We start from the raw sequence: 25918 nt of genomic DNA, 5'->3' as shown, positions 1-25918 counted from the left end.
TCAAAAAAAAAAAAAAAAAAAAAACACCTGATAAGTCTAAAAACAAATATAAACACCAGGAATCAGATAAAAATTTGAGAAACCAGGCAGGGTAGTGCACACCTTTAGTCCCAGAAGTCTGGAGACAAAGGCAGGCAGATCTCTGTGAGATGGAGGCCAGCCTGGTCTACATAGTTAGAACCATGTCAGCCAGCTGTGGTCACAGGAAGACCCTCCCTCAAAAAGACCAAAAATAAAATAATAAAAATTTTGAAGGTTGTAGATATAACACAGAGGAAGAGTTCTAGAGGCCTTAGATCCCACCCCCAGTACCATGAAGAAAAGAAAATTTGAAATACCTCTTCCTTTAAACTTTTTCACTATCTACACCATTCTGACTTTTGTTGTTGTTGTTGTTGTTTTGTTTGTGAAAGCTACAAAAGAAAAACAACACTCACATGTAAGGAAAACTCATCAGAATTACAGCTGACTTATCAATGCAAACTATGAAAGCCAGAAGAGCCTGGAAGGTATTTCCATTCCTAAATGACCATAGACGCCAACCCAGAATACTTTACTAAGCAAAAAAGTCAATTATAGTTGAAGGGGAAAGAAAATCTTCCAAGACATGAATAGGCAGTAAGAGTACATGTCCACAAAAGCAGGCCTTCAAAGAATACTGGAAGTAATACAAAGAACAGAGAAAGGAACAGCTATATCCCAGGGGCAACAGAAAGACACTAAATGAAGGTATAATTGTGAAAACACAAAATTAGACAAAGAATGCAAACTAATCAAAATGATGGCAACCAACACACATCTTTCAATAATACCTTTAAATATCAATGGACTGAACTCCAAAGTCAAAAGACAAGGGCTAGTTGAATGGATTAAGAAACAAAATCCATCTTTTTGTTGTCTACAAAAAACCCATCTCACCTTCAAGGACAGGCACTACCTTAAGGTGAAAGGATGGAAGAGAATATTTCAAGCAAATGGCGCTAAGAAACAAGCAAGGGTTGCAATTCTAATATCTGACAAAATAGATTTCAAACTAAAATTAATCAGAAGAGGTAAAAAGGGTCACTTCATTCTGATCAAAGGAATAATTAACAAAGAAGATATTACAATCCTTAACATATATGCACCAAACTCTAGTGTACCAAAATTCATAAAAGCACCACAGGACTTTAAGACACAGATTAACCCCAACTCAGTAATAGTAGGGGACTTCAATACCCCACTTTCTCCATTAAACAAGTCAACTGAACAAAAAATAAACAGAGAGACATCTGAATTAAATACCATATATCAAATGGACCTAACAGACATCTAGTGAACATTCCACCCAAGCATCAAAGAATATACTTTCTACTCAGCACGCCATGGAACTTTCTCAAAAACTGATCACATACTGGGGCACAAAACAAACCTCAACAAATACAAAAAAATTGAAATAATTTCATGCATTATCTCAGACCACAATGTAACAAAGCTTAAACGTAATACCAGAAGAAGCCCTAGTAACTACATGAACTCATGAAAATAAAACAACACAGTCCTGAATGATGAGTGGGTCAAAGGAGAAATTAAGAAGCAAAAGTATTCCTGGAATTAAACAAAAAAGACAGTACAATAAAACAAAACCTTTGGGACATTTTAAAAGCAGTCCTAAGAGGAAAGTTTACAGCTCTAAGTGCCTACATTAAAAAAATCAGATCACAAATAAATGACTTAACTCAAGACTCTAGAAAGGCAAGAAAAATGAAACCCAAACCCAACAGAAGAAACAACAAAAATCAGAGCAGAAATTAATGAAATAGAAACAAAGAAAATAATACAAAGAAACAATCTAAAAGCTGGTTCTTTGAAAAGCTAAACAAGATAGACAGATCCTTAGCCCAGTTAACCAAAAGAAAAAAAGAAAGCAAATCCAAACCAATAAAATCAGAGATGAAAGGGGAAACATCACAACAGACACCCAAAAGATCCATAATATTATTATAAGGGAATACTTTAAAGACCTATACTCTATTAAATTTTAAAACCTAAGAGAAATAGATGGATATCGGGAATCACCAAAGTTAAACCAAGAAGAGAACAACAGTTTAAACAGACCCATAACAAATAAGGAAATCAAAACCTCCCGACTAAAAAAAGGTCCAGGCCCAGATGGATTTACAGAATTCTACCAAACATTCAAAGACCTCCAACCAATACTACTTAAATTACTCAAAATGACAGAAACAGAGGGAGAACTTCCAAATTCCTTCTATGAAGCCAGCATCACTCTAATACCCAAACCAGGTAAAGACACAACCAAAAAAGAAAATATAGACTCATATCCTTAATAAACATAAATACGAAAATTCTTAAAAATACTTGCAAACCACATACACAAAAAGATCATTCACTGTGATTAAATAGGCTTTATTCCAGAGATGCAGGGATGGTTCAATATCTGTAAGTCAATCGACAGCATTAATAATATAAATGGACTCAAAGACAAAAACCGTATCATCATCTCAATAGATGCAGAAAGAGCTTTCAACAAAATTCAGCATGCATTCACGATAAAAGTTCTAGAAGGAATTGGTCTGGAGGGAACATACCTCGACATAATTATAGCTGTATACAACAAACCCACAGCCAACACCATTCTAAATGGAACAAAACTGGAAGCATTCCCATTACAATCAGGAACCAGACAAGGCTATCCACTGACTCCACTCCTTTTCAATATAGAAAGAAATGAAAGGAGTACTACTAATTGGAAAAGAAGAGATCAAATTATCCCTTTCTGCAGATGGTATGATACTATACCTAAGAGATCCCAAAAACTCTACCAGAAAACTCCTAGAACTGATCAACACTTTCAGTAAAGTGGCAGCTTACAAATTAATCTACAAAAATCAGTAGCTTTTCTATATACCAATAATAAGCAATTGGAGAAAGAGTACAGGAACACCCCCCCATTCATAATAGCTGAAAAAAAAAATCTTGGAATAAACCTAACCAAAGACATCAAGGATCTCTACAACGAAAAATTTAAAGCTTTAAAGAAAGAGGCTGAGGAAGACACCAGAAGATGGAAGGACCTCCCATGCTCATGAATTGGAAGAATTAATATTGTGAAAATGAACATCCTACCAAAAGCAATATATAGAGTCAATGCAATCCCAATAAAAAAAAAAAAATCACCATGACATACTTAACAGAATTGGAAAAAACATTCCTAAAAAGCACAAAAGACCCTGGATAGCACAAAAGACCCTGGATAACCAAAGCAACACTGAGCACAAAGAGCAACGATGGGGGGATTACTATACCAGATTTCAAAGTATACTGCAGAGTTATAGTCATAAAAACAGCACAGTACTGGCACAAAAATAGACACATACATCAATGGAACATCACTGAAGACCCAAACCTGAGTACATGCAATTTCAACCACCTGATATTTGACAAAGGTGCCCAGAACACACAATGGAGGAAAAGACAAAAATCTTCAACAACTGGTGCTGGCAAAACTAGATGTTCACCTGTAGAAGAATGAAACTAGATCCTTATCTTTCACCTTGCACAAAAATCAACTCCAAATGGATCAAAGACCTCAATGTGAAGCTGGAAACTCTAAAACTATTAGAAGAAAACACTGGCAGTAACCTACAAGATACAAGTGCAAGTAAGGACTTTCTAAATCGGATACCAGTTGCTCAAGAATTAAGGTCAACAAATCAACAAGTAGAACCTTGTTAAATTAAAAAGCTTCTGTACAGCAAAAGAAATAATCAAGAAAGTGAAGAGAAAACACACAGAGTGGGAAAAAAATCTTCACCAGTGACACACCTAGAGGTTTAACATCCAGAAAATATAAAGAAATCAAAAAAAAAATCAAGAAAACAAATGACCCAATTAAAAGATGGGCTAAAGATCTTAACAGAGAGTTCTCAAAGGAAGAAATAAAGATGGCTAAGAAACATCTTAAAAAGTGTTCAACATCATTAGCAATTAGGGAAATACAAATTAAAACCACTGTGAAGATTTCACTTAACTCAGACTGGCTAAGATCAAGAGAACAAATGATACCAAATGCTGGTGAGGATGTGGAGAAAGAGGAATGCTCATTCACTGGTGGGACTGCAAACTTGTGCATCCCCTAGGGAAAGCAGTGTGTAGAACTGTTAAAAAACTACAAATGAACTTACCATTTGACCCAGTTATACCGTAACGCCTTGGCATATAACCAAAGAACTCATCTTATTACAGAGACACTTGTACAACCATGTTTGTTGCTGCTTTTTTCACAATAGCTAAGAGACAGAAGCAATCTAAGTGCCCCTCAACTGACAAGTGGTTAACAAAAATGTGAGAGATGGCTCAGTGGTTAAGGACACTGGCTGCTCTTGCAGAAGACCCGGGTTGGAATCCCAGCACCCACATGGCAGCTAACTGTAACTCCAGTTCCAGGGGATCTTATGGCCTCTTCTGACATCTGCGGGCATTGCACGACATGGGTGCACTTACCTACATGCAGGCAATACACACATACACATAAAATAAAAATAATAAATGAAATTTTTTTAATGTGGTACATTTACACAATGGAGTTCTACTTAGCAGTAAAGAAAGATGAAATAATGAAATTTGCAGGTAAATGGATGGATCTAAAAACTGTTATACTAAGTGAAGTAACACAGACTCAGAAAAACAAGATGTATGTTTTCCTTCATTTGTGGATCCTAGCACCAAATCCTTATAAGTGATTGTATATCCTGATGTAACTGCAGGAACCAGGAAAACGGAGGAAACCAGGGAGGTAAGGGGAAAGAAGGAACCTAAGAGAGAGTAATAGTAGGAAATAGGCATTACTAAGGGAGAAATGTGTAAAAAGGGGGGTAAAGGGGAAGGGGGAGAAGGAGGGCTATTACAAAGAACTATAGGAATAAAGGGGAAGAAGGAGCTCAAAAGAGATGTTAGGATCACAGCATACAAAAATTATCAAGGAAAAATGGGGACACTTTAAATGGGGAGGGTAAGAAGGGAGGATAAGACAGGGAAAGAAAGAAGAAACATAAATAGTGCCTAGCTAGTATTAAAAAACAGAATCATATTAGTCCGAAATCCTACGGAAAACTTACACATACAGTATCGCTACATGAGTCCATGAGTATAGCTGAAGGCTATATAAGAAACAGTGCCAGACAGGAGAAACCTTCTTTTGAGTTGTTGGCCAGAGTTGTCCAAGAGACTCCCAAAATTACACAGGTTATTGCCACAGTCCTTGATTGCCTCCCAGAACTTGACAGTAAGACCCTATTAATAGCTGAACACAGGAGATACTACAGACACAGGATTTGGAGCAATGGAATTGGAACTGACCTGGAAGCCACCTCCCCTGAAGGCTAGTTCTCATACCTTTGGAGAGCACTACACAAGCTGGTAAGGGAGAACATCAATCAATGGTCCCAACCCTACCTTCAAGGCCTAAAAACCACATCAATGACCAGCACAGCAAACGACATTGGTGAGTAGTGGCACTTTTATCTTAGGGGTAATCAACAGCTACCTAATTGTACTTAAAAGTCCACTCAATGGGAGGAAACTCATGTTTGGTACTGTAAACCTGGCCAAATAGACACAGTTGTAAAGGTCACAGATCTTAGAGAAAACCCCAAAGCTCTCATATCCCTAGACTAATGTTATTTCTTACTATGTACAAAATATGGATCCTTAAATATACTGACAAGAATCCCAGTCACAACCCATCAAAGTAGCTACTTTTCAACAGAGATTATTACAGAGTTACACCACTGTTCACATACAGAGATTCTCTGTGAATTGCCCAAGCTTAAGTGCACATCTAGGATGCAACCTCTACACCTAAGACTCACAGAACATAGAACAAGGAATGAAGAGAACACTGATGCATTTTTCAACTCTCATCAATGACGCTCCCTCATGCAACAGAGGGCCAGAAACACAAAAGGCCAGAAACGGCCAAAAAGTGAAGAATAAGAGTCAGCAGAGTGTGGGTCCTTGGATAGGACTCCTATATTGAGGTCCATCCCCCCGGGGATCAGGGACCATTGAGGAAGAGGGGGTGGAAAGAGTGTAAGAGCCAGGGAGGAGGTGCCTGACCATATGGAAATAGTCCTACAGGCACCTGGAACCCTTCTCATACAAACCCACAGCAATGCTGTCAGCATGTACAAGACCCATGCAAGCTTAGGTAGACAAAAATCCGGCACAGAACTGTGGAAATGAACAGCAAACCCCCAACTTAGTTGAGTAATTATTGGCAGTTGGTTACCGCTGGGTGAGGAAGATCTTATCTTCTTGAAGGGAGAGACTCTAGATGGGCTCACTAAACCCCAATGGATGAACTTGTACTGAGGGACATTTCAGGATACTAACTTTATATAATAGGCCTTAATACAAATGACAGTGTAAGAACTCCAGTGGGGGCTATGGGAGGTGCCAAAGGGGAAGGGAAAGGGGTATGAAGATGATTTTTATGTATGAAATACACAAAAATTCAATTAGAAAATTTTAAAAAGCAATCACTTCTAAAATTTACATAAAGACAAAAGACCCAAAGAGTCAATGTAGCACTAAAAGGGAGCAAAATCAGACTGCTGACACTAATTAACCTCAACATTTAGTACAAGCTAAACTAAGCAAGACAACATAGTATTTGGTAAGCTGGCGATGTAGCTAGTTGGGAGAGTGTCTAGCATTGCACTAGGCTGTGAGTTCCATTCCTAGCACCACATAAACTGGGTGTGGCAGTGCACGCCTGTAACCCCAGCAATTGAGACATGGAAGCAGGAAGATCAGGAGTTCTGCTACATTGTGTGTTCTAGGCCACTCTGCCAAAACATAGCCTAGAAATAGATCTATACATAATATAGCTAACTGATCTTTCACAAAAGAGCAAAGGCAATTCAAGACAATCTTTTTTTTTAAAAAAAAAATTTTTTTTGGTCTTTTTGAGACTGGCCTGAAACTCACTATGTAGACCAGGCTGGCCTTGAACTCACAGATATTCACCTGCCTCTGCCTCCCAAATGCTGGGATTTAAAGGCAGGTGCCACCATACCTGACAATTTTTTTAAAACTATTTTATTATTTTTATTTTATGTGTATGAGTGTATTGCCTGCATGTATTTAAGTGTACCCTGACGTTGTGCATTGCCAAAGGAAGTCAGAAGAGGGTGTCCAAATTCCCCAGAACTAGAGTTATAGACAGTTGCTGTCATGTGGGTGCTGGGATTGGAACCTGGGTTTTCTGCAAGAACAGCCAGTGCTCTTAACTGCTGAACCATCTCTCCAGCCCAAGAATCTTTCATTTTAATAAACGATGATAGAACAAATGAACCACATGAAAAAATGAGATCTGGGGCCACCAAGATGGTTCATCAGGTATAGGCATTTGCTGCCAAGCCTGATGACCTAAGTTTGATACCAGAACCGGCCTGATACAGGGAGAGAAGAGATTCCTGAAAGTGGTCCTCTGACCTCCACAAATTTGCCATTGGACATGCAAAATAAATGTTTTTAAAGACGATTCTAGACATACACTTTATACCCTTCACAAACAAGAAAGGGAGGATCACGTGAAACCAGGACTAGAGACCAGTCTGAGCAACACAGTAGATTCCAACTAAAAATAGTGTCAGGTGCTCACACCTCTAAACACAGCACTTCTGAGGCTGAGGCCGACCTGGCCTAGCCTGTGCTACATAGCAAGATCTGTCTCTAAACCAATCAATCAATCAATCAATCAATCAATCGATCAATCAATCAATCAATCATGGAATTCCTAAAAGATAACAAGAAAATTGAGGTGGGAGACAGAAATATTGCAAGATAGCTTGGCAGTTACTAGAGAGCATGGTGGCACATGCCTTTAGTCCCAGCAGAGGCAGGTGGATCTCTGTGCGTTCAAGGCCAACATGGTCTACATAGTGAGTTCCAAGACAGCCGGGGCTACAGGGAGACCCTGTCTCAAAAAAGAGGCCCCTCCCCCCCAAAAAAGAGCACTTACTGGGGCTGGAGAGATAGCTCAGCAGCTAAAAGCACTGGTTGCTCTTGCACAGGACCTAGATTCAGTTCCCACACCCACATGGCAGTTAACAACTGTCCCTAACTCCAGTTCCAGGGGTTCAATGCCCTCTTTGACAACCTCCATGGGCACTGGACAACACAGGTACACTTACATACATGTAGGCAATGCAGTCATACACATAAAATAAAAATAATAAATAAAAAAAATTTTTTTAAATGCTGGAATTAGCCGGGCATGGTGGCGCACGCGGCAGGCGGATCTCTGTGAGTTCAAGGCCAGCCTGGTCTACATAGTAAGTTCCAGGATAGCTGGGACTACAAGGAAACCCTGTCTCAAAAAGACCAAAAAAAAAAAAAACCTCTGGAATCAGTTCACAGCACCCCCATCAGGCAGCTCAAAAACAGCTGTAACTTCAATTCCAGGGGAATCTGTCTGATGTCCTCTGGCCTCTGTAGGCACCTACATGTATGTGATACACATAAACTCAAACAGACACACACATGCACAACATAAACTCAAACAGGCATACATGCGCGTGCCTCAAAAGGAAGGAAGGGAGGGAGGGAGGGAGAGAAGCAAATCTAGGTGATTTCGAGATGATTGTTTAGACACAATACCAAAATCACAATCCTTAAACGAAATTATAAATTGGACTACACTAAAATTAAAAATTTCCGCTCTCTAGGGGCTGGAGAGATGGCTCAGCAGTTAAGAGCACTAACTGCTCCTGCAGAGGACCCGGATTTGATTCCCAGCACCCACATGGTGGCTATGAACCGTCCTTAACTCCAGTTCCAGGGGAATCCGAAACCCTCTTCTGGTCTCCAAGGTACTACACAGCACTGCACGACACGGGTGTACTCACATACACGTAGGCAATACACTCGTACACATAAAATAAAATAATAAAAAAAATATTTTTTTTTAATTTCTGCTCTTGGGGGAGGGGTAAGCCATGGACTGCAAGAAAATATTTATAAAACTCTTATCTGATAAAGGACTAATATCCAAAATATGAAAAGAATTCTTAAAGTTCAACAATAAGGAAACAACCCAGGGGCTGGAGAGATGGCTCAGTGGTTAAGAACATTGGTTGTTCTTGCAGGAGACATGGGTTCAAATCCCAGCACCTACATGGCAGCTAACAACTGTCAATGACTCCAGTCCCAGGGGATCCGACAGCCTCGTCTGACCTCCGCCAGCACTGCACGACACAGGTGCACTTACCTACATGCAGGCAATACACACATATACATAAAATAAAAATCATAAATGAAAAAATTTTAAAAATCAACCCAGTTAAATAATGAGCAAAATATCAAAACTGTTACATTAGCAAATATGTACATATGTGTATAAAGCAAGGAGGTGAGCATATGCTGTCTTAGTCTATAATTTATGCAAGTACAACAGATTATCAGACCAGGTAACTTATAAACAATGAAAGCATACAGAAGTTGGAAGGATCAAGAAGTCTCATCTTAGTGACAGCATATGCCTGTAATCCCCACACTGGGAAGTCTGAGGCAGAAGGACTAGAAGTCCAAGGCCACCCTGGTCTACACAGTGAATTCCAGGCCAGTTGGGGCTACAGGAAGACCCTGCCTCAAAAAACCCCCACAAAACAAGCCTTATCTGGTGAGTCTCTCTACTCCCTCATAACATGGCAGAAGGCACATAAACAGCAAGTAAGCCAAACCCACTCTCTAGATAACAATGTAAGCAGGCTGAGAAGGCTCGGCGGTTAAGTGCTGGCCTACAAGTGTAAGGACCGGAGTTCAGGTTCTCAGAACCCACATAAATGCTGGGTAGATGTGGTGGTCAGCTTGTAATTCTAGCCTTGGAAGGTAGAGACAGGGGGTCCCCGGAGCAAGCTAGCAAGTAAGACTAGTTATATCAGTCAGCTGTGGATTTGAGTGAGAGACCCTGCCTCAGTAAGGTAGAAGAGTGATAAGAGGATGATTCCCAATATCAACCTCAAGTGTCCACATACATGCAAACACATATGCATAGCACACATACACACATGAAAATGCAGAAAGAAAAAAAAAGATTATGTAAGATAATAACATCAATCTAGCCACAAGGGTAGAGTTCTCATAACTTAATCATCACATTTATTTATTATTTATCACTTTGCTTAATCTTGAGACAGACCTTGGGCTGGGATATAGCTCAATAGCAGAATGTTTGACTAGCATGAATGAGGCCTAGGTTCAATTCCTAGTACTACCCTCCAGGCCTTGCTATGTAGCCCAGGGTGGCCTTGAACTCCCCATCCTCCTGTCTTAGCTTCCCCACACCTGGCTATCTAAGCATCTCTTAAAAGCCCCACCTTTCAATTCAGGTTAAGTTTACAGCACATTAACTTGTGAGGAAACTTAGAAAACCACAAATTAAAATGATGCCACTATACAGCCACTAGAATGGTAAAAAGCCAAAACAGTACCAAACACCAGGACAGACATGAAGTAACAGTCTGTTTTCTGCTTGTAGGAATTCAAAACAAGACAGCCACTTTGGAAGATAGCTTAGCAGTTTCTTGGAAAACTAAACATATTCTTACCATATAATCCAGCAATCATGCTAGCCAAAGGGAACTAAGGCTATGGACACACAAAAATTTGCACATAGACATTCACAGCAGCTTTAAGCACAAATGCCAAACTTGGAAGCCACAAGCTATCCTTCAGTAGGTGAGTGAGTAAACAGACTGGCACAGCTACACAGTGAACCATTACTCAGCAGTAACAAGAAATCAGCTACACCATGCCAGGAAAACATATAAAAGGATCTTAAATGAAGGCTGCCAAGCAAAAGAAAGCAGCCTGAAAAACTTAATGATTGCAACTTAGGACACTGTGAAGGGGGAGGGAAGGATGTGGGGAGGACCAAATTAAAGAGACAGAAAAAGGACCAGTGGTTACCAGGGGTTCAGAAAGAGAATGAATGGGAAGATAAAGGGAGAATTTGGGGGCACCAGAACTATCTTGCATGATATCATATGGTAGATGGATATATATCACACATTTACCAAAACCCTAAGATCTGTAACATCAAATTGTAACTCCTACTGCAAAATATGGCTTTAGTTAACAGTGCTCATCAACTTTATCAACTCTATTCAAGATGTTGATATTCAGAAAACTCAGAGAAAGAGGTATATGGAAACTGAACTTTCTACTCAAGTTTTCTGTAACATAAAAACTGCTTCCTAAGAGTTATTAAAATACATATTTCTGGGGAAGAGAAATAAAAAGTTTCTTCAGAACCTGAGAGTGTATGACTGTGCTACCTTGCAAGCCTGATTGCTGTCTCTCCACAGAGCTCTAGCACACTCCTGAGGAAGAGGGAGCTGACCTACAGTCTCCTCAAAGTCTTGCTCTCCAAGGCCACACTGCTCACACTGCTGCGTCAGTCCCCACTCCACCAATTCAAGTAGTGGCCATTTTTGTTTTGCTTTGTTTTTGAGGCAGGGGTTCTCCCTGTAACCCCAGCTGGAACCTGCTATATAAACCAGGCTGGCCTTGATCTCTCAATCTGCCTCTGCTTCCAGAATGCTGGGATTAAAGGCTGTACCCCATACCCAGCTACAAGTAGTGCTCTTTAAAGAAAGTATCTGAGGCAGGGGATGGCTCAGCAGTTAAAAGCACTGGCCGGGGTTCAATTCCCAGCACCCACATGGCAGCTAACAATCATTCATAACTCCAGTTCCAGAGGAATCCAACGCCCTCTTCTGACCTCCTCAGGCATTGCACAACATTGCACAACATGGGTGCACTTACACACATGTAGGCAATATGCTCATTCACATAAAATAACAAATAACAAATAAAAATAAATTAAAAAGTAAGTATTTGAGGGGCAGGGGGCACCTGACAACTTGATTTCCTGTGGGAATCCTAAGGGGCCAATGGGTTCTGTCAGCCTGAAAGCAGGAATGATTTGCTCCAAGGTTAATAACATTAGCATAGACGAGGAAATATAATCCAAGATTATTTTCAAGGAAAAAGAAACACACTGCCCAAGTACCAAGTTAAGGCCGTCTGAACTTTGTCTCCTAAGTACAGGCTCCCAGATCAGAGGTCTCACGTGGTTTCTCTCAGCTACCAGGTGCCAAAAAGCCAGGGCAGAGTGGCCACAGGCAAAGGATTCCTGTGCCATTCCCAGCCACAGTTCTCTGTAAGGGAGTTCAACTACCTTCTCTTTTTACACACACAGCACCAGCCACCCAAGCCCCTTCTCTAGCGTCCCTCCCTCAGCACCAAAGGCAATCAATCTTTCACTCTCCCTCACCCTGTATTCCAACAGAGGACTGTACCCGCATGGTGACCACAGCCAAGGAAGGAGAGCCTCCTCTTAGAAGTACCAGCTAACAGGAAAAAGGATGTAGGCAGAATATCACAAGCTTATAATCCAGTGCACTAATCCCAGCAGGTAACCATCATTAACAGCTACTAACATTCCAAGAAGACAGCCATTCTGACAGTGTATGTCTTTTAAGAGCACACACCACTTGCAGAAAGAGTAACAAATCCTTAGTTCTAAGTATGAATTTATAGAAACTATTAAGCCAAAGAAACATACTAAAATGACATAATGAAAATGCATCAGAAAAAGGGAGAGAATAGAAAAGTTTATAGAAAATAAAAACAAAAATCAAATCAATCTAGGGCTAAGAAATGGCTCAGTGGACCAGAGCACTTGCTGCCTAAGTATGAGGTTCTCAGTTCAGATCCCAGCACCCAGATAAAAGCTGGGTGTGGCCCCAAATGCCTACAACCCCAGTATTAAGAGAGACAGAGACAGGCCAGCCAGCCTCACCAAAAACCGGTGAGCTCCAAGGTGAGTGAGAAGCCACAAGGGGACTAGATGGAGAGCAACAGAGCAGACCACCTACCTTCTCCCCTCAGGCTTCTGTGTGCACACACCACACACACCTGCCTACACATCCATGTACAAATTTACTCATATACACCATGCATACCACACACACACACACACACACACACACACACACACACACACAATAATATCTTGACTTAAAAAAGAAAAGAAAACTAATTTCTTCAACAAATTTAATAAGAGAGGGAAACAGATGGTAGGGAAACCTATAGTCTAGAAGCTTTAAATAGCAGTGAAAGAACCGTATGTGGATCCTGCTTTGAACAAAGTTTTTTAAAAGGTTATTATAGGACAACTGGAGAAACAGAAACAGTGTATATTTCATGCAATTCAAGGATTATATAAGCAATAGCGACACTAAAGATGCTGAGGCAGGAGGATTGCCACAAGCTCAAGGCTAAACCTGGGTTATATAATGAGTTCCAAGTCAGCTTAGGCTACAGAGTGAGATCCGGTCTCAAAAACAAAAACAACTGAGCATGGTGGCCTTTAATCCTAGCACTCAGGAAGCAGAGGCAGATGGATCTTGGACCTCTATGAGATCAAGGCAAGCCTGGTCTATATAGCGAGTTCCAGGTCAGCCGGGGATACAAAGAGACCTGGTCTCAAAAACAACACACACAAAAAAACCTTATCAATTTTGTCCTTCATTTGTGAACTCAGGGGTAGAATGGTTGCCCGGTGTGTATGACATCCTAGGTTCAGTCCCCAGCGCCACAAAAATTAAATGAAAATAAATTAATAAGTTTATTCTAGTAAAAAGTTCAAGTACTTTTTCTACAGCTGAAAAGTTTTATTCAGATTTATCAATAATGCACAAGCCCTTTGCCAGTACCATCAACAACCAAGCACCACTAACCACAGCCTTCACATGCAGCTAACCTGAGAGAAAGCACCGTACACCATGAGGAAAGAAGCCTCTCAATTCTAAAACCAACCCAGCTGCTACCTTAACATGTTTTTAGAACTCAAGACTGAAATCCACACCCCAATAACTAGTTTCTAAGAAAAAGCAAGATGTAAAAAAAAACAGGTATGTGGCACATACCTGTAATCACAGCACTCTGGAGGAAGAAACAGGAATTCCAGGCTAGCCTGGGATACATATTTCTCCCCACCTCTTTTTTGTTATTTTATTTTTTTAATTTAATTTATGTATTTACGTGTGTGTTGAGGAGGATGTGAGTGCATGAATGCCACAGTGCACATGTAGAAGTCGGAGAACTCACAGCTGGTTCTCTCTTTCCACCATGTGAGTCCTGGGGATGGAACTCAGGTTGTCAGGTTTGGTAGCAAATACCTTTACCCACTGAGCCATCTAGTAAACCCAGCAAGATCCTATTTCAAAATAAGCAGCCAAGTATGGTGGTATATACCTTTATCCCCAGTATTCGGGAGGCAGAGGCAGGTGATCTCTGTGAGTCTGAGACCAGCCAGGGCTACAAAGTGAGTCCCTGTTTTGTTTTGTTTTGTTTTGGGGTTTGGTTTGGTTCGGTTTTTTAAAGGCCCAGCAAGATGGCTCAGTGGTTAAGAGCACTGACTGCTCTTGCAGAGAACCCAGGTTCGGTTCCCAGGACCCACATGAAGGCTAACAACCATCCATAACTCCAGTTCTATGGGAATTTGACACTCTCTTCTGACCTCCACAAGCACTGCACAACATGGGTGCACTCACATACATATAGACAATATACTCATATACATAAAAAAATTAAAATAATAAATATTTTTCAAAAAAGTACAGCAAAAACCCCACATCCACCACAAGCAGTGTTGTGGCATGTCTCTATAGTTCCAGCTAGTCAAGAGGAAAGCAGCAAGACACTAGCCTCAGGTCAAGATCAATCTGGTCAACAAATGTAGCAAGACCCTATTGTGGGGAGGGGATTTCAAAGACAAAAAGGTTAAATGATACTACTAAGAGTAAAATCAAAGTAAAAGTTGGAAATTAAGGCTTTTTTCCGTGTTGGGATAGAACCCAGGACCTTGTGCACGTTAGGAAAGGGTTCTACCAGAGCTGTACTCCCAGCTAAATGAGGCATTTGAGTCACAATATGACTAAAGAGCTCTGAGAAAGTTCTCATTACCGCTCATCATTTTTTAAAATAAAAACTAAAATTAGCCGGGTGTGGTGGTGCGCACCTTTAATCCCAGCACTCGGGAGGCAGAGGCAGGAGGATTTCTGTGAGTTTGAGGCCAGCCTGGTCTCCATAGTGAATCCAGGACAGCTGGGGCTACAGGGAGACCCTGTATCGAAAAGACCAAGAAAAAAAAAAAACTAACTAAAATTAAAATGAGATGAGGGACGGGAATATAGCCAATTAGTTGGAGTCCATGACTATCAGGAGACAGTGAGCTATCACCGCCTGTACCAGAAGACTTCAACACAGTAGCCGCATCACATGCTGGAAGAGGAAGCAGAGAAATCTGGACCCCTCACATACTGTTTGTTAGGAAGGTAACACAAAGCAGCCATTCTAGAAAATGGCTTCGCATCATTTCTCGGCCTTTTGACTAAAATCAAGTGTAGAGAGTAGAGGAGGGCCAGGTAGAATATGCAAGCATGAGGACCTGAGTTCAGATCCCAAGCACTCAAATCAAAGCCAGATGGTAGCAGTGCCAGACTGTAACCCCGATGCTGGGGATGAGCAGAGACAGATCCTGAGGGCCTGCTGGCCAGTCAGTCTAACTGCCAGCCAACCTACTCAAAACAGCAAGCTGTGGACTGACTGAGAGACCCTATCTCAAAAATTAGGTGGAGAGTGATAGAAGACACTTGACGATGACCTGTGACCTTTACCTGCACACATACATGGATAAACCAAACACACACGCACGCATGCATGCACGCACGAAAAAGGTGAGGGAGAGAAAAGTATAGAAAATGGTTAGCAGTTTCTTTAAAAACTAAACATGTACTTACCATATGGCACTTTTGGGCATTTATCCCCCCCAAAAAAATAAAGCCTTATGTTCACATTAAAATATGTACCTAAATGTTTACAGCAGCTTTATTTTTAACAATCAAAAACTGGAAAACACCTTTTTGGAAAAGTCTTCAACAGGTGAATGATCAAACAAACTGGTGCCTCTATAAACAGAATACTCCTCAATAATACGACTGGTATTAAAGGAACTACTGGTATGTGAGTCAATCTGACTGACTCTCTAAGAAATGACAGTGATTACAGGATTCCATCTACATCACATTCTCAAAAAAGCAAAACTCACAGAGTCTAGTGCTCTTAGGGTTAGGGAGGAGAAGAGTGTGTGTCCTCATGAAGACCTGAGATCTTTGAGTTGACAGACTAGTTCTCTGCCTTTGTTGTTATTTCCTTGTGATAGAAACTTGAGCCTCCATGATGAACCTAACCTAGAATTGTATATCTTGATTGAAGTAGAAGTGGTTACATGAATCTACAAATGTGATAAAACTGTACACAACTACACACACACACACACACACGAGTAGTAAAATCTAAAAAAATGTTTCAGTCGGGCATGGTGGCGCACGACTTTAATCCCAGCACTTGGGAGGCAGAAGCAGGCGGATCTTTGTGAGTTCGAGGCCAGCCTGGTTTGCATAGCGAGTTCCAGGACAGCTGGGGCTACAGGGAGACACTGTCTCAAAAAAGACAGAAAAAAAAAAAAAAGAAAGAAAGAAAAAAAGTTTCACATTGCAAAAATGTCAAATTCCTGCTTTCCATGTGCATTAAACTAGTTATTAAGGTGTTACTAGGTGAAATTAAGCAGACTATGAGTTCTCTTATCAATTTCTGCAACTTCCTATAATACAAAATCAAGTACAGAATTAGTGAAGCTATTTATGAAGAGTTTAATTACAGTCACAAATAGAGAAGTTTAGCACAGTATTTGAAACGCAGAAATAAAGACTTTGATTTTCTTGAACACGTCTAGTCAATAAACTGATATGAAAGCAAACAGTTCTATAACTAGTTACAAAAAAACTATTTCAGAAGAAGGTGTTACTTGAGCTGGAATTCCTGAGTACTAATTCAAATACTAATGTAGTCCCTGGGCAGTACACAACATAAATGGCTCCACATTCAAGCTTTTTCTAAAAGCTTCAACTCAACTTTCCGTGTGGCCCCAAGTTCTTAGGTATAAAACAGCCCTGTTTGACTGGTGAATGGGGGATGTGAAGAAGTAAAGGCAAGGGTAGTTAGCATTACAAGTTCTAGACAAAGAACGAGAAAAAAGTCAGAACAGGGCAAATTTCAAATGTGCATATCAGAGTCCATGGGAATATCTTGACGAGAGCTTCCAAAAGCATCCCTCTATTCCTCCTCGTTTTTCTTTTGTCTGCCAAGGCTGGACTTGAGAGTGATGGACTCAGGATTTGTTTTCAGGTTGTTTGATAGCTGCTGGAGTGGCTAGAATCAGTGTTAGTTCCCTCTCAAAGGCTTCTGGATAGGGGAGAAAACAAATTTATCTATCATTTTAGAACAACAACAGGTTGTCTCCCTTAGCTACAGGTGGGCACTACAGTATTGCAGACCAAGATTTGAAGTCTTACATCTGAGCAGTACTTTCTGCTTAGACACAAAATCATCAATGAGAAATAATTGTCTAAATAACATTTTATATGGACTTAAGCCTAACGTCTGGGACGTGTAATCCCTTGAACACTTAAAGAAATATACTGATCACTTTAATCTTTGGTATACTTTCCTTATAGGTGTTTAGGACCATACAGTTGGCCCAAATAAACCGATTTATTTATTTATTTTTTGTCATTTGAGGATCTGTTCAGGGGTCACATGGACTTGGGAGGAGCTCCTGGATCCTTGCTTTTACCAGTTTCATCTATGTGAAGATAAGTCAAAAGTCCTGCTCAACCGTGTCTGGCTTCACTTGGAAGCGTGTTTTCTGGTTGTTTTTGAGACAGGGTCTCCCAGTAAGCCCAGCTGACCTGGAACTCACTTTGTAGACCAGGCTGACCTTGAAGATCTGCCTTCCTCTGCCTCTGCCTCCCAGTGCTGGGATTAAAGGCGTGCGCCACCATGCCTGGCCTTAAACTGATTTATTTTTACTCTTCAGGTCTTGGAGGATCTGTTCCTCAGGGGTCACGTGGACTTGGGAGGAGCTCCTGGCTCCTTTCTTTTACCAGTTCCATTTATGTGAAGATAAGTCAAAGGTCCTGCTCAACCAGCTGGCTTTACTGAAAGCATGAAGGAAATGTTTCCTCTGAGTTGACCCTCCTCTTTGTAGACTGGACACTGGTTCAAGTCCATCTAGTGGGGTCTCCATGGCCTCCCTGAACAGGAGGACAGGTGACTCACCACAGTTTTCGGACATTTTGAGAGATGCTCTATAGTCCCCTAGAACTTAGTCAACCTTGGAGGCCAAGAAGCACAAACTGTCCTTTAAGTCCCTCTGACCAGAATAGTATAGGCCTCAAAGTATGGCTGTTGAACATCTAAGAAGGTTAGTTTCACCAGTCTGGTATTTTTTTTGTTGTTGGTGTTTTGTTTTTTTGGTATTTTTGAGACAGAGTCTCTCTGTAGCCCCAGCTGTCCTGGAACTCACTTTGTAGACCAGAGATCCACCTGTGAGTGCTGAGATTAAAGGTGTTGGCTACCACACCCGGCTTAGTCTTGTATTTTTAATTACCATGTGCTATGTAGATTAAGCTTGGGCAAAAACCAAATATTCTCAGATAAACCTTGATTATGCAATTTGTGAGTCTTTTAGATAGACCCACTCAAGGGGTACCCCAAAAGACTCAACCTGCATCCCTTTTCAGCATGAAAGAAGCCAGAGCAGTCTGTGTCCCGATTCCCTATCAGCAATTTGGGTAACCTCTTCAGGGGATGGTGTGATAAGTATAGGAGGTAGGAATTGGCTAGGCAGTTAGGGTAAAAAAGACCCCAAAGAAAAGTAGCCAGGTTCTTGGCTACAAGTCCAAGCCCAAATGTCCTCGGACCTTCTTAGTAACATACTATGTTCCAAAGGCCAAAAATGTCAAAAGTATTTGGGAGCTCTTATCTAATCCCTAAAAGATTTTAGGGTTATCTCTTCAAGAAGGGGGAATGTTAGAGTAGCAAAAAGCTGCATGAAAGAGAGGGAGAGAGGGAGGGAGGGAGGGAGGGAGAGAGAAAGGAAAGAAAGAAAGAAAGAAAGAGAGAGAGAGAGAAAGAAAGAAAAAAGAAAGAAAGAAAGAAAGAAAGAAAGAAAGAAAGAAAGAAAGAAAGAAAGAAGGAAAGAAAGAAAGAAAGATGAAATTATAAAAAAGTGATGGGGAGATATGGGAGGTGTTGGAGGGGAAGGAGTGGGCATGAATTTGATCAAAATACCTTATATGTATATATGAAATTCTCAATAAAGTTTTTTTCAAGTTAAAAAAAAAAGTCCTATTAAGTAACTTCTCAGAATTTAAATGTATCACCTATTATGTGACTGCAAATTAAAAAAAAAAAAAAAAAAGCCTATCCCAAGGCCATCTCCAGCTCAGGATATAATCATTTATGAGTAAATAATTTTGTACAATCTTAAAAATAGTGTAACAGGGTTGGGTGTGGTGGCACATGTCTTTAATCCCAGCACTAGAGAGGCAGAGGCAGGTGGATCTCTGTGAGATGGAGGCCAGACCAACTGGGGCTATAGGGAGACCCCATCTCAAAGAACAAACAGCAACAAATAACCAAGTGTAACGGATCTAAAGCCTTTTTGGTGTTTTACAGCAGCTGAATTCTTAGCAAATACTCTCAAATGGAAAGAACATTCTACTGACCATCTTCTGAATTCTTCAGGAGGCTCTGAGCTGTCTGGTCAGCACTATAGGAAAGACCAGCTCCTGGTAGCTGTACCCTAAGTCTTCAAAACAGCATCTTCCGTGGCCCATCACCCTATTAAGAGTGATTTGTACCTATGTGTACATGATTAACAGTCTCTAGTGTCATGGATATGATTCTGAAATAGTTTCCTCCACAAAATGCTACGCTAAGAGTTGACAGAGTAGAGAATAGAAAGCTGTGTGAAATCACACAACAACCAGCTTTTCTACTTCCCACAGGGAAAGTGCCTGTGATTTTTCTCAGCCTCAGCAGGTATATTCACTGCCCTCATGTCTACACCGTTCTAATAATACATAAGCTGTCTGAGAACCATTAAATGAGACAGCCATCTGCCCAGTCTAGTGTCAGCAATGGAACCCACAACATTTCTTCCCAAAGCCCTTCTGGACTCCCAGCACCAGGACTTGGGGAAAGGGGGGCAGGTGATAGGAGCTAGGGTCCATGGAGCACACTAGGACTGTTCTAGCAAGCCCTTCTCACAGTCTTAGACCTGTTGCATCCTTTACCCCTCTCATCTTTCCTCTAGCTGTTGTTTCCTAATGCTCTCAACAGCTAAAGGTTTATGGGAGTTTAAAAAGACTCCACAAACTGAAATGCCAGTGATTCCAACAGTGACAGCACTCAACAGTCTTACACATCCTCAGAATATGGAAGTCGTGGCATGAAAGAAAGTTGGCTGGAATTAGTATACCATACTCTGGGCAACTCTCAACTATGAATTATGTGTTAGTGTAAAACCTATGCTATAATGTCTGTTTTGTTTTGTTTTTGATCTTTTTGAGACAGGGTCTCCCTGTAGTTTAGCCCCAGCACACCTGGAACTCACCAGGTAGACCAGGCTGGCCTTGATTTCACAGAGATCCACCTTTTTCTGCCTCCCGAGTGCTGAGACTAAAGGTGTGCGGCTACCATGCCTAGCACTATAATGTCTTCTTGACTTGAAAGCGTTATTTCAGCATCCTAATCAGTAAAAATTAAGTAACTCGAAGGTCTCAGTTCACTGAAGAATGTACAGAAATTAAACTGAGCAAAGCGTCATGGAACACAACTCTAAATTCTTTCCAGCTCAACCTGTGAACTCAGCAGGAACACCAATCCCATGAGGACACTACTGTGAAGAAAAAAGCCACAATACCAGCACCGAAAAAGCCCTCAGCACCTTGGGCTTTGTATCACAGTGAAGGGTGGCAGGCAGCACATAGGCGGTATGCTGCCCTACTGCAGTAAAGAACTCTGCCCCTTAGTCCTGATCCCAACTCTGCCTAGACATTTCCACCTAAACATAAATGTATCTTCTGCCCCAAATATTTCCCCAGTTGCTCAAGTTCAGAACTGTAGTACAATTATTAATATAACCTCACTAAAGAATTAGGATCCTATCATATAACACCTCTCTCATTCGTTCTTCCAACCCCATTCCTAGCATCCCAGTTCAAGAATTACTCCTTAAACTTAAAGCTTTCCAGGGCTGAGGTGCAGCTTGCTGGAAGAGTGGTAATTCCCTAGTACACACAAGAGCCCAAATTCAATTTCCAAAGCCATCCAAACCCTCAAAAGCTAAGCTTTCCCCTGGGGACTCCCTGATGTCCCATCTGCTAATTCATAGTCCAAAACATGACTGAGCAAGTCACCGAAGCCTTGACAAACCACTTAGAGACCTTGCAGGACAGCCACACAACCCCATCCTCATGAGTTTAGCAAGGCATCAGTACAGTGTATAAGAAGTTTTTGAACACCAGGTCAGGACCCAGGTCTCTGAATATCTGTAAGTTCCTGTGCGTACAACTTTGCCACCCTCCTTTTCCCTGATGAACAACACCTGAACCTCTGACAAGAGCTTCCAGCTCATTTCCATGGTTAAGGAGACAGTACAGTGGACTGCATCCTGTATGACAGCCAGCCCTAGAGGGGACAGAAGCCTAAGAAAAAGGGTACGTGGAAACAACTGTAAAACAAACAAAAACTTAGAAGAAAGCTGGGCCGAAGGCTCAAGCCTGTAATCCCTGCTACTCCAGAGACTGAGGCAGGAGAATCACAGATGTATAACCAGCCTGGCCTACAGAGTGAATTCAGGGCAAGCCTGGACAACTTAGCAAGTCCTTGCCTCCAAACAACAGTGAAAAGAACACCACCAAACCTTTTGTAACTACAGCTCAGAGGTAAGGTCCTTGCATAACATGCACAGGCCTTGGGCTGACTCTCAATACAACCCAAATAAAGAGAATACAAATAACCTCCTTGGACTTGAGCTTATGGCTTCACAGGGACAAAGGCTGCGATGGTAAGTGGAGAGGAGTTTTGTTTTAAAAGGAAGATTTTAGTATGAAATCCAAGTACATTTCCACCCAGTAGGTAAAAGGGAATAAACACATCCATAAAGAGGGTTAAACCAAAGTTTGCACTACCAAGAACATGAAGCAAGCTGAGGAAGAACAGTAACAACAGAAACATCACAAGCACAAGAACGTGGGCAATGGAAGAAGGAAAGGCAGGATTTTGAACTGTGTGTCAAGAGTGCTCAGGGAGTGGGTGAACCTGCCACAAAGAACAAAGACACAGAGGACAACAGGGAGCAAGACAGCATCTGGAATTCTAATCCACTCTCACATGCTGTGTGATCCCGTGTCCCTATCTGGCGAGTCAGTTCAAGATACCAGGAACCATGCTCTGTCCTCTACCAGCACAGTTACCAGCTAGACCCAAGAACATAGAAAATATTAGTAAGAGATGTACTCAATTTAATTTCAGTATATCACAACATTGAGGTGCACTCACAAGTCCTACTGTTTAAATGCCTATATTTAAAACAGTAAAACTAGGCTGGCCTTGTGCCTCAGTGGGTAAAGGCACTTGCTGTCAAGCCTTGATAACTTGATAACTCAAGACCCACATAGTGACAGGAGAGCACAAACTCTTGAAGGTTGTTCTCTGACCTCTACACATACACACACACACACACACACACACATACACACACCCTAATCAATCAATAAATGTAATTTTGTTAAAACTGGGCAAGATGGCTCAGTAGGTAAAGGCGCTTGCCACCAAGCCCAATGACCTGAGTTCAATCCCCAGTTCCTACATGATAGAAGGAAACAACCAACACCCAACAAGTTCTCCTGTGACTTCCACTCCCACACTATGGCACATACAAGTACACACACACACACACACACAGGAACACACATACAAAATAAATAAATGTAAATTTCTTAAAATAATAAAACAGCAAAACTTCCTTAAATGCTAAGAGATGAAAATATGCGAATCAGCCGGGCATGGTGGCACAGGTCTTTAATCCAGCAGGTGGATCTCTAAATTCAAGGCCAGCCTGGTCTACTTACTGAGTTCCAGGGCAGCTGGGGCTACAGGGAGACCCTGTCTCAAAAAGACCGAAAAAGAAAGAAAATATGCAAATCAAAACAAGAACCATTCAGCATAGTCATTTGGAAAACATTCTTGGGAACTGCTTGATATTTCTCAAAACTAGGACGTCTCAGAATTGACAAATGAAACAACTTCTAACTGCTGGTGTCTTCTTTAGGAAGAGGAAAAGAATGGAAAGTCTGGTTGAGTGATAAGCTGTTTAACAAGTTTACAATCAGGTTTTTGTTGTTGGTTTTTGTTTTTGTTTTTGAGACAGGGTCTCCCTGTAGCCCCAGCTGGCCTGGAACTCACTATGTAAACCAGGCTGGCCTTGAACTCACAGAGATCCACCTGCCTAGTGCTGGGACTACAGGCGTGGACCACCACGCCCAACTTACAATCAGTTTTTAAGCAGTAATCCCACTGGGAAATGAAATTCCTCCCTGACCCTTCTGAGGGCAATGTATTTGAAGCTTCTACAAAAGTTCAAAAGTGAACCTTCACAGGAATAACCTTACACAGCAAGCAGAAAGGAGAACCACTTCTGACTATCAAAAACAGAGGCAAACAGCACTTTGGATTTATAACGTATCTTTTCTATGAACAGGCACAGAGGCTTCAGTAAAATGCAGTTTGGGAACTTGGAGGTTTTAGTTGACAGTGATTACTTAACCAGTGCTTATTCCTGTAAAACGAAACTACCAGAACCTCTCAATATCAAATTGTTGTCACTAAACCACAGCTTTATGCTTCGGGTTGGAAATGCTAACAGGATGGAACCATAAGCCTTTAATAAAAGGTGATGACCACGGATAGCACCCTTGAGGCTAAGCAGAGGACTCACCGAGTAAGGGTCTCCCCTGGATAGGGAGGGCCCCAGACCCAATCCTGGCCCACATGACATCATTCATCCATAAAGGGTGGGAGTTGTAAGACTATGTAGTAGACACCAGCCCACTACAAGCAGATGGAACCCTCCAACTCATTTTACCCAGACCTTCAACAAAAAGGTACACAGAGCAATCTCTCCTTGCCAACCAGGGCAGATCTGAATGGGTGAATCTAAGAAAGATTCACACAGATTACTAATTGGTGATTTCCTCTGTACACTAGCCCTTACTGCAAACCAGGCCCTGAAAACCAGAAGCATGTCAAAGCTGGTTTTCCATACCTGAGCTACACACACACCATACTTCATACACAAACACAAACACACACACACCACACACACACACACACACACACACATCCCCATAGTCCAGAAGCTTCATTTTATTTAAAAGAAAAACAAAAAGGCTCGGTAACCTAGTGTAGCACATGAGCTCTTCCGGAAGGCAAATGGGACTGGAAATATTCCCAATTTATGTACATAATTCACTAGGGCTCAGGTAAGATCCCATTTTGTAAGAGCTGAACTTTAAACACAAAGTCACTAGTGGTGCAACATTCACTCACTAGCACAGTCACCCCTAATGAAAACCACTGCTGTCTCTGCCACTGTGACAACTTCACAGTGAGAAACCACCAACCGTGAACTCCTGGAAAGTTCTAGCAGGACTCAGAGCTCACCATCTCTGCCAGCCTAAACTTAGCTGTCACCCGGTGCTTTCCCTCACCAGTGTCCAGATATCCTGAATACAAGGATTTTTTTTTTCCTTTTTAAATAAAAATAAAAAGATGGGCCAAAGGGTCAAGAGCAGGCAGGCAGTGCCTTTCAGGGCTGACTAGATTCTTGTCAGGGACTGGGGGAAGGGGAGGAGCATTCTGGATGTTTCTATTCTTGGCAAGAAAAGCACCTCCCGGTCCTAACCATCTAAAGACGCTAAGGCAGGAATGTTCTCAGGAATCGAATGCTACCCCGCCCCAAGGAGCCTCATCAGGGGTCGGGGGTGAGGATGGGGAGGGTTAGGTGTTGGGGACGGAGGGGGTCAGAAGGCAGTAGGGGCAGCTATGAGAGAGGGGAGGAATGGGCGGACAGACAGTGGCTGGAGCGGGGTATGGAGAGTTAGGACTGGAGGAAGGTGCGGATGACTAAGGAAGGGGAGGGAATTCGGAGAAGGCGTGGACCGCTGAGGAAGGCTGCGGGATTCGGGAATGAATGGCCATCGATGCCCCTGGGGCAGCAGCCTCCCCACCCCCCGTGGGCGTGAGCCCGGCTGTGCACCGCGTGCACCGGCCAGGCCAGCAGGCCGCAGAGCCACACTCACCCCACGACTCCCTGGTTGTAGTTCCTCCGCTTCCACGGGGTCCCGCTGTACACGCCCCCGCTACCGTCAGCACAACCGCCACCCGCGGCGCGCCCTCCGCTGGGCTGCAGCAGCGTGTAGTTGAGTCCGTAGGTGCTGGCCTTGTTGTCGCGTTTCCTCTTGTTGCTGCTGCCCGAGGCCGGGTCCGCAGGCTCGGCGGCGGGGACGGAGGCCGACGGGTGCGGGGACGAGGACGCCGAGGGGGACGAGGACGCCGACGGGCCCACGGCAGCCCGGCGAGCCCAGGCCGCCGGCTGGTGGTGGTTGTTGTTGTTGTTGGTTGTCTCTAGGGGCAGGAAGTCCCGCGGCTCCGTGGGCAGAGCGTGGCCGCCCAGCAGGCGCTCCCCGGAGCGGTACATGCCGGCCGGGGCAGGGCCTGAGCCGCCGGGGCTGCCGGTGCTGCTGCCGCTCCCGCCGGTGGCCGTGCTGCTGCCGCCGCCGCCGCCGCTCGCGCCGCTGCTGTGACAGTGGTGGTTGAAGTAGAGGTTCCTCAGCCCCTGGGTCGTCTCCCAGATCTGCATCCACAGACT

The 25918-nt window shown here is 42.4% G+C and overlaps 1 protein-coding gene across 6 annotated transcripts in view; it reads right to left on the bottom strand.

The window, feature by feature from the left end:
* The window catches only part of Tent4b (terminal nucleotidyltransferase 4B), an 81447-nt gene that overhangs the window by 54822 nt on the left and 707 nt on the right, over positions 1-25918 (bottom strand). For 3 of the 6 annotated variants that reach the window (XM_029561205.1, XM_029561203.1, XM_029561206.1), the window contains exon 1: positions 25350-25909. In XM_029561205.1, coding sequence (XP_029417065.1) covers positions 25350-25909 — 560 coding nt within the window. Of the gene's footprint in view, positions 1-25349; positions 25913-25918 lie in introns of those variants that run through there. The other 3 variants (XM_029561207.1, XM_029561204.1, XM_008828305.1) reach the window with 3 other exon arrangements.

The sequence above is a fragment of the Nannospalax galili genome, unplaced genomic scaffold (genome assembly GCF_000622305.1).
Source record: "Nannospalax galili isolate Female #2095 unplaced genomic scaffold, S.galili_v1.0 scaffold1353, whole genome shotgun sequence".
Lineage (NCBI taxonomy): Eukaryota > Metazoa > Chordata > Mammalia > Rodentia > Spalacidae > Nannospalax > Nannospalax galili.
This window is presented reverse-complemented; position numbering and strand designations above follow the sequence as displayed.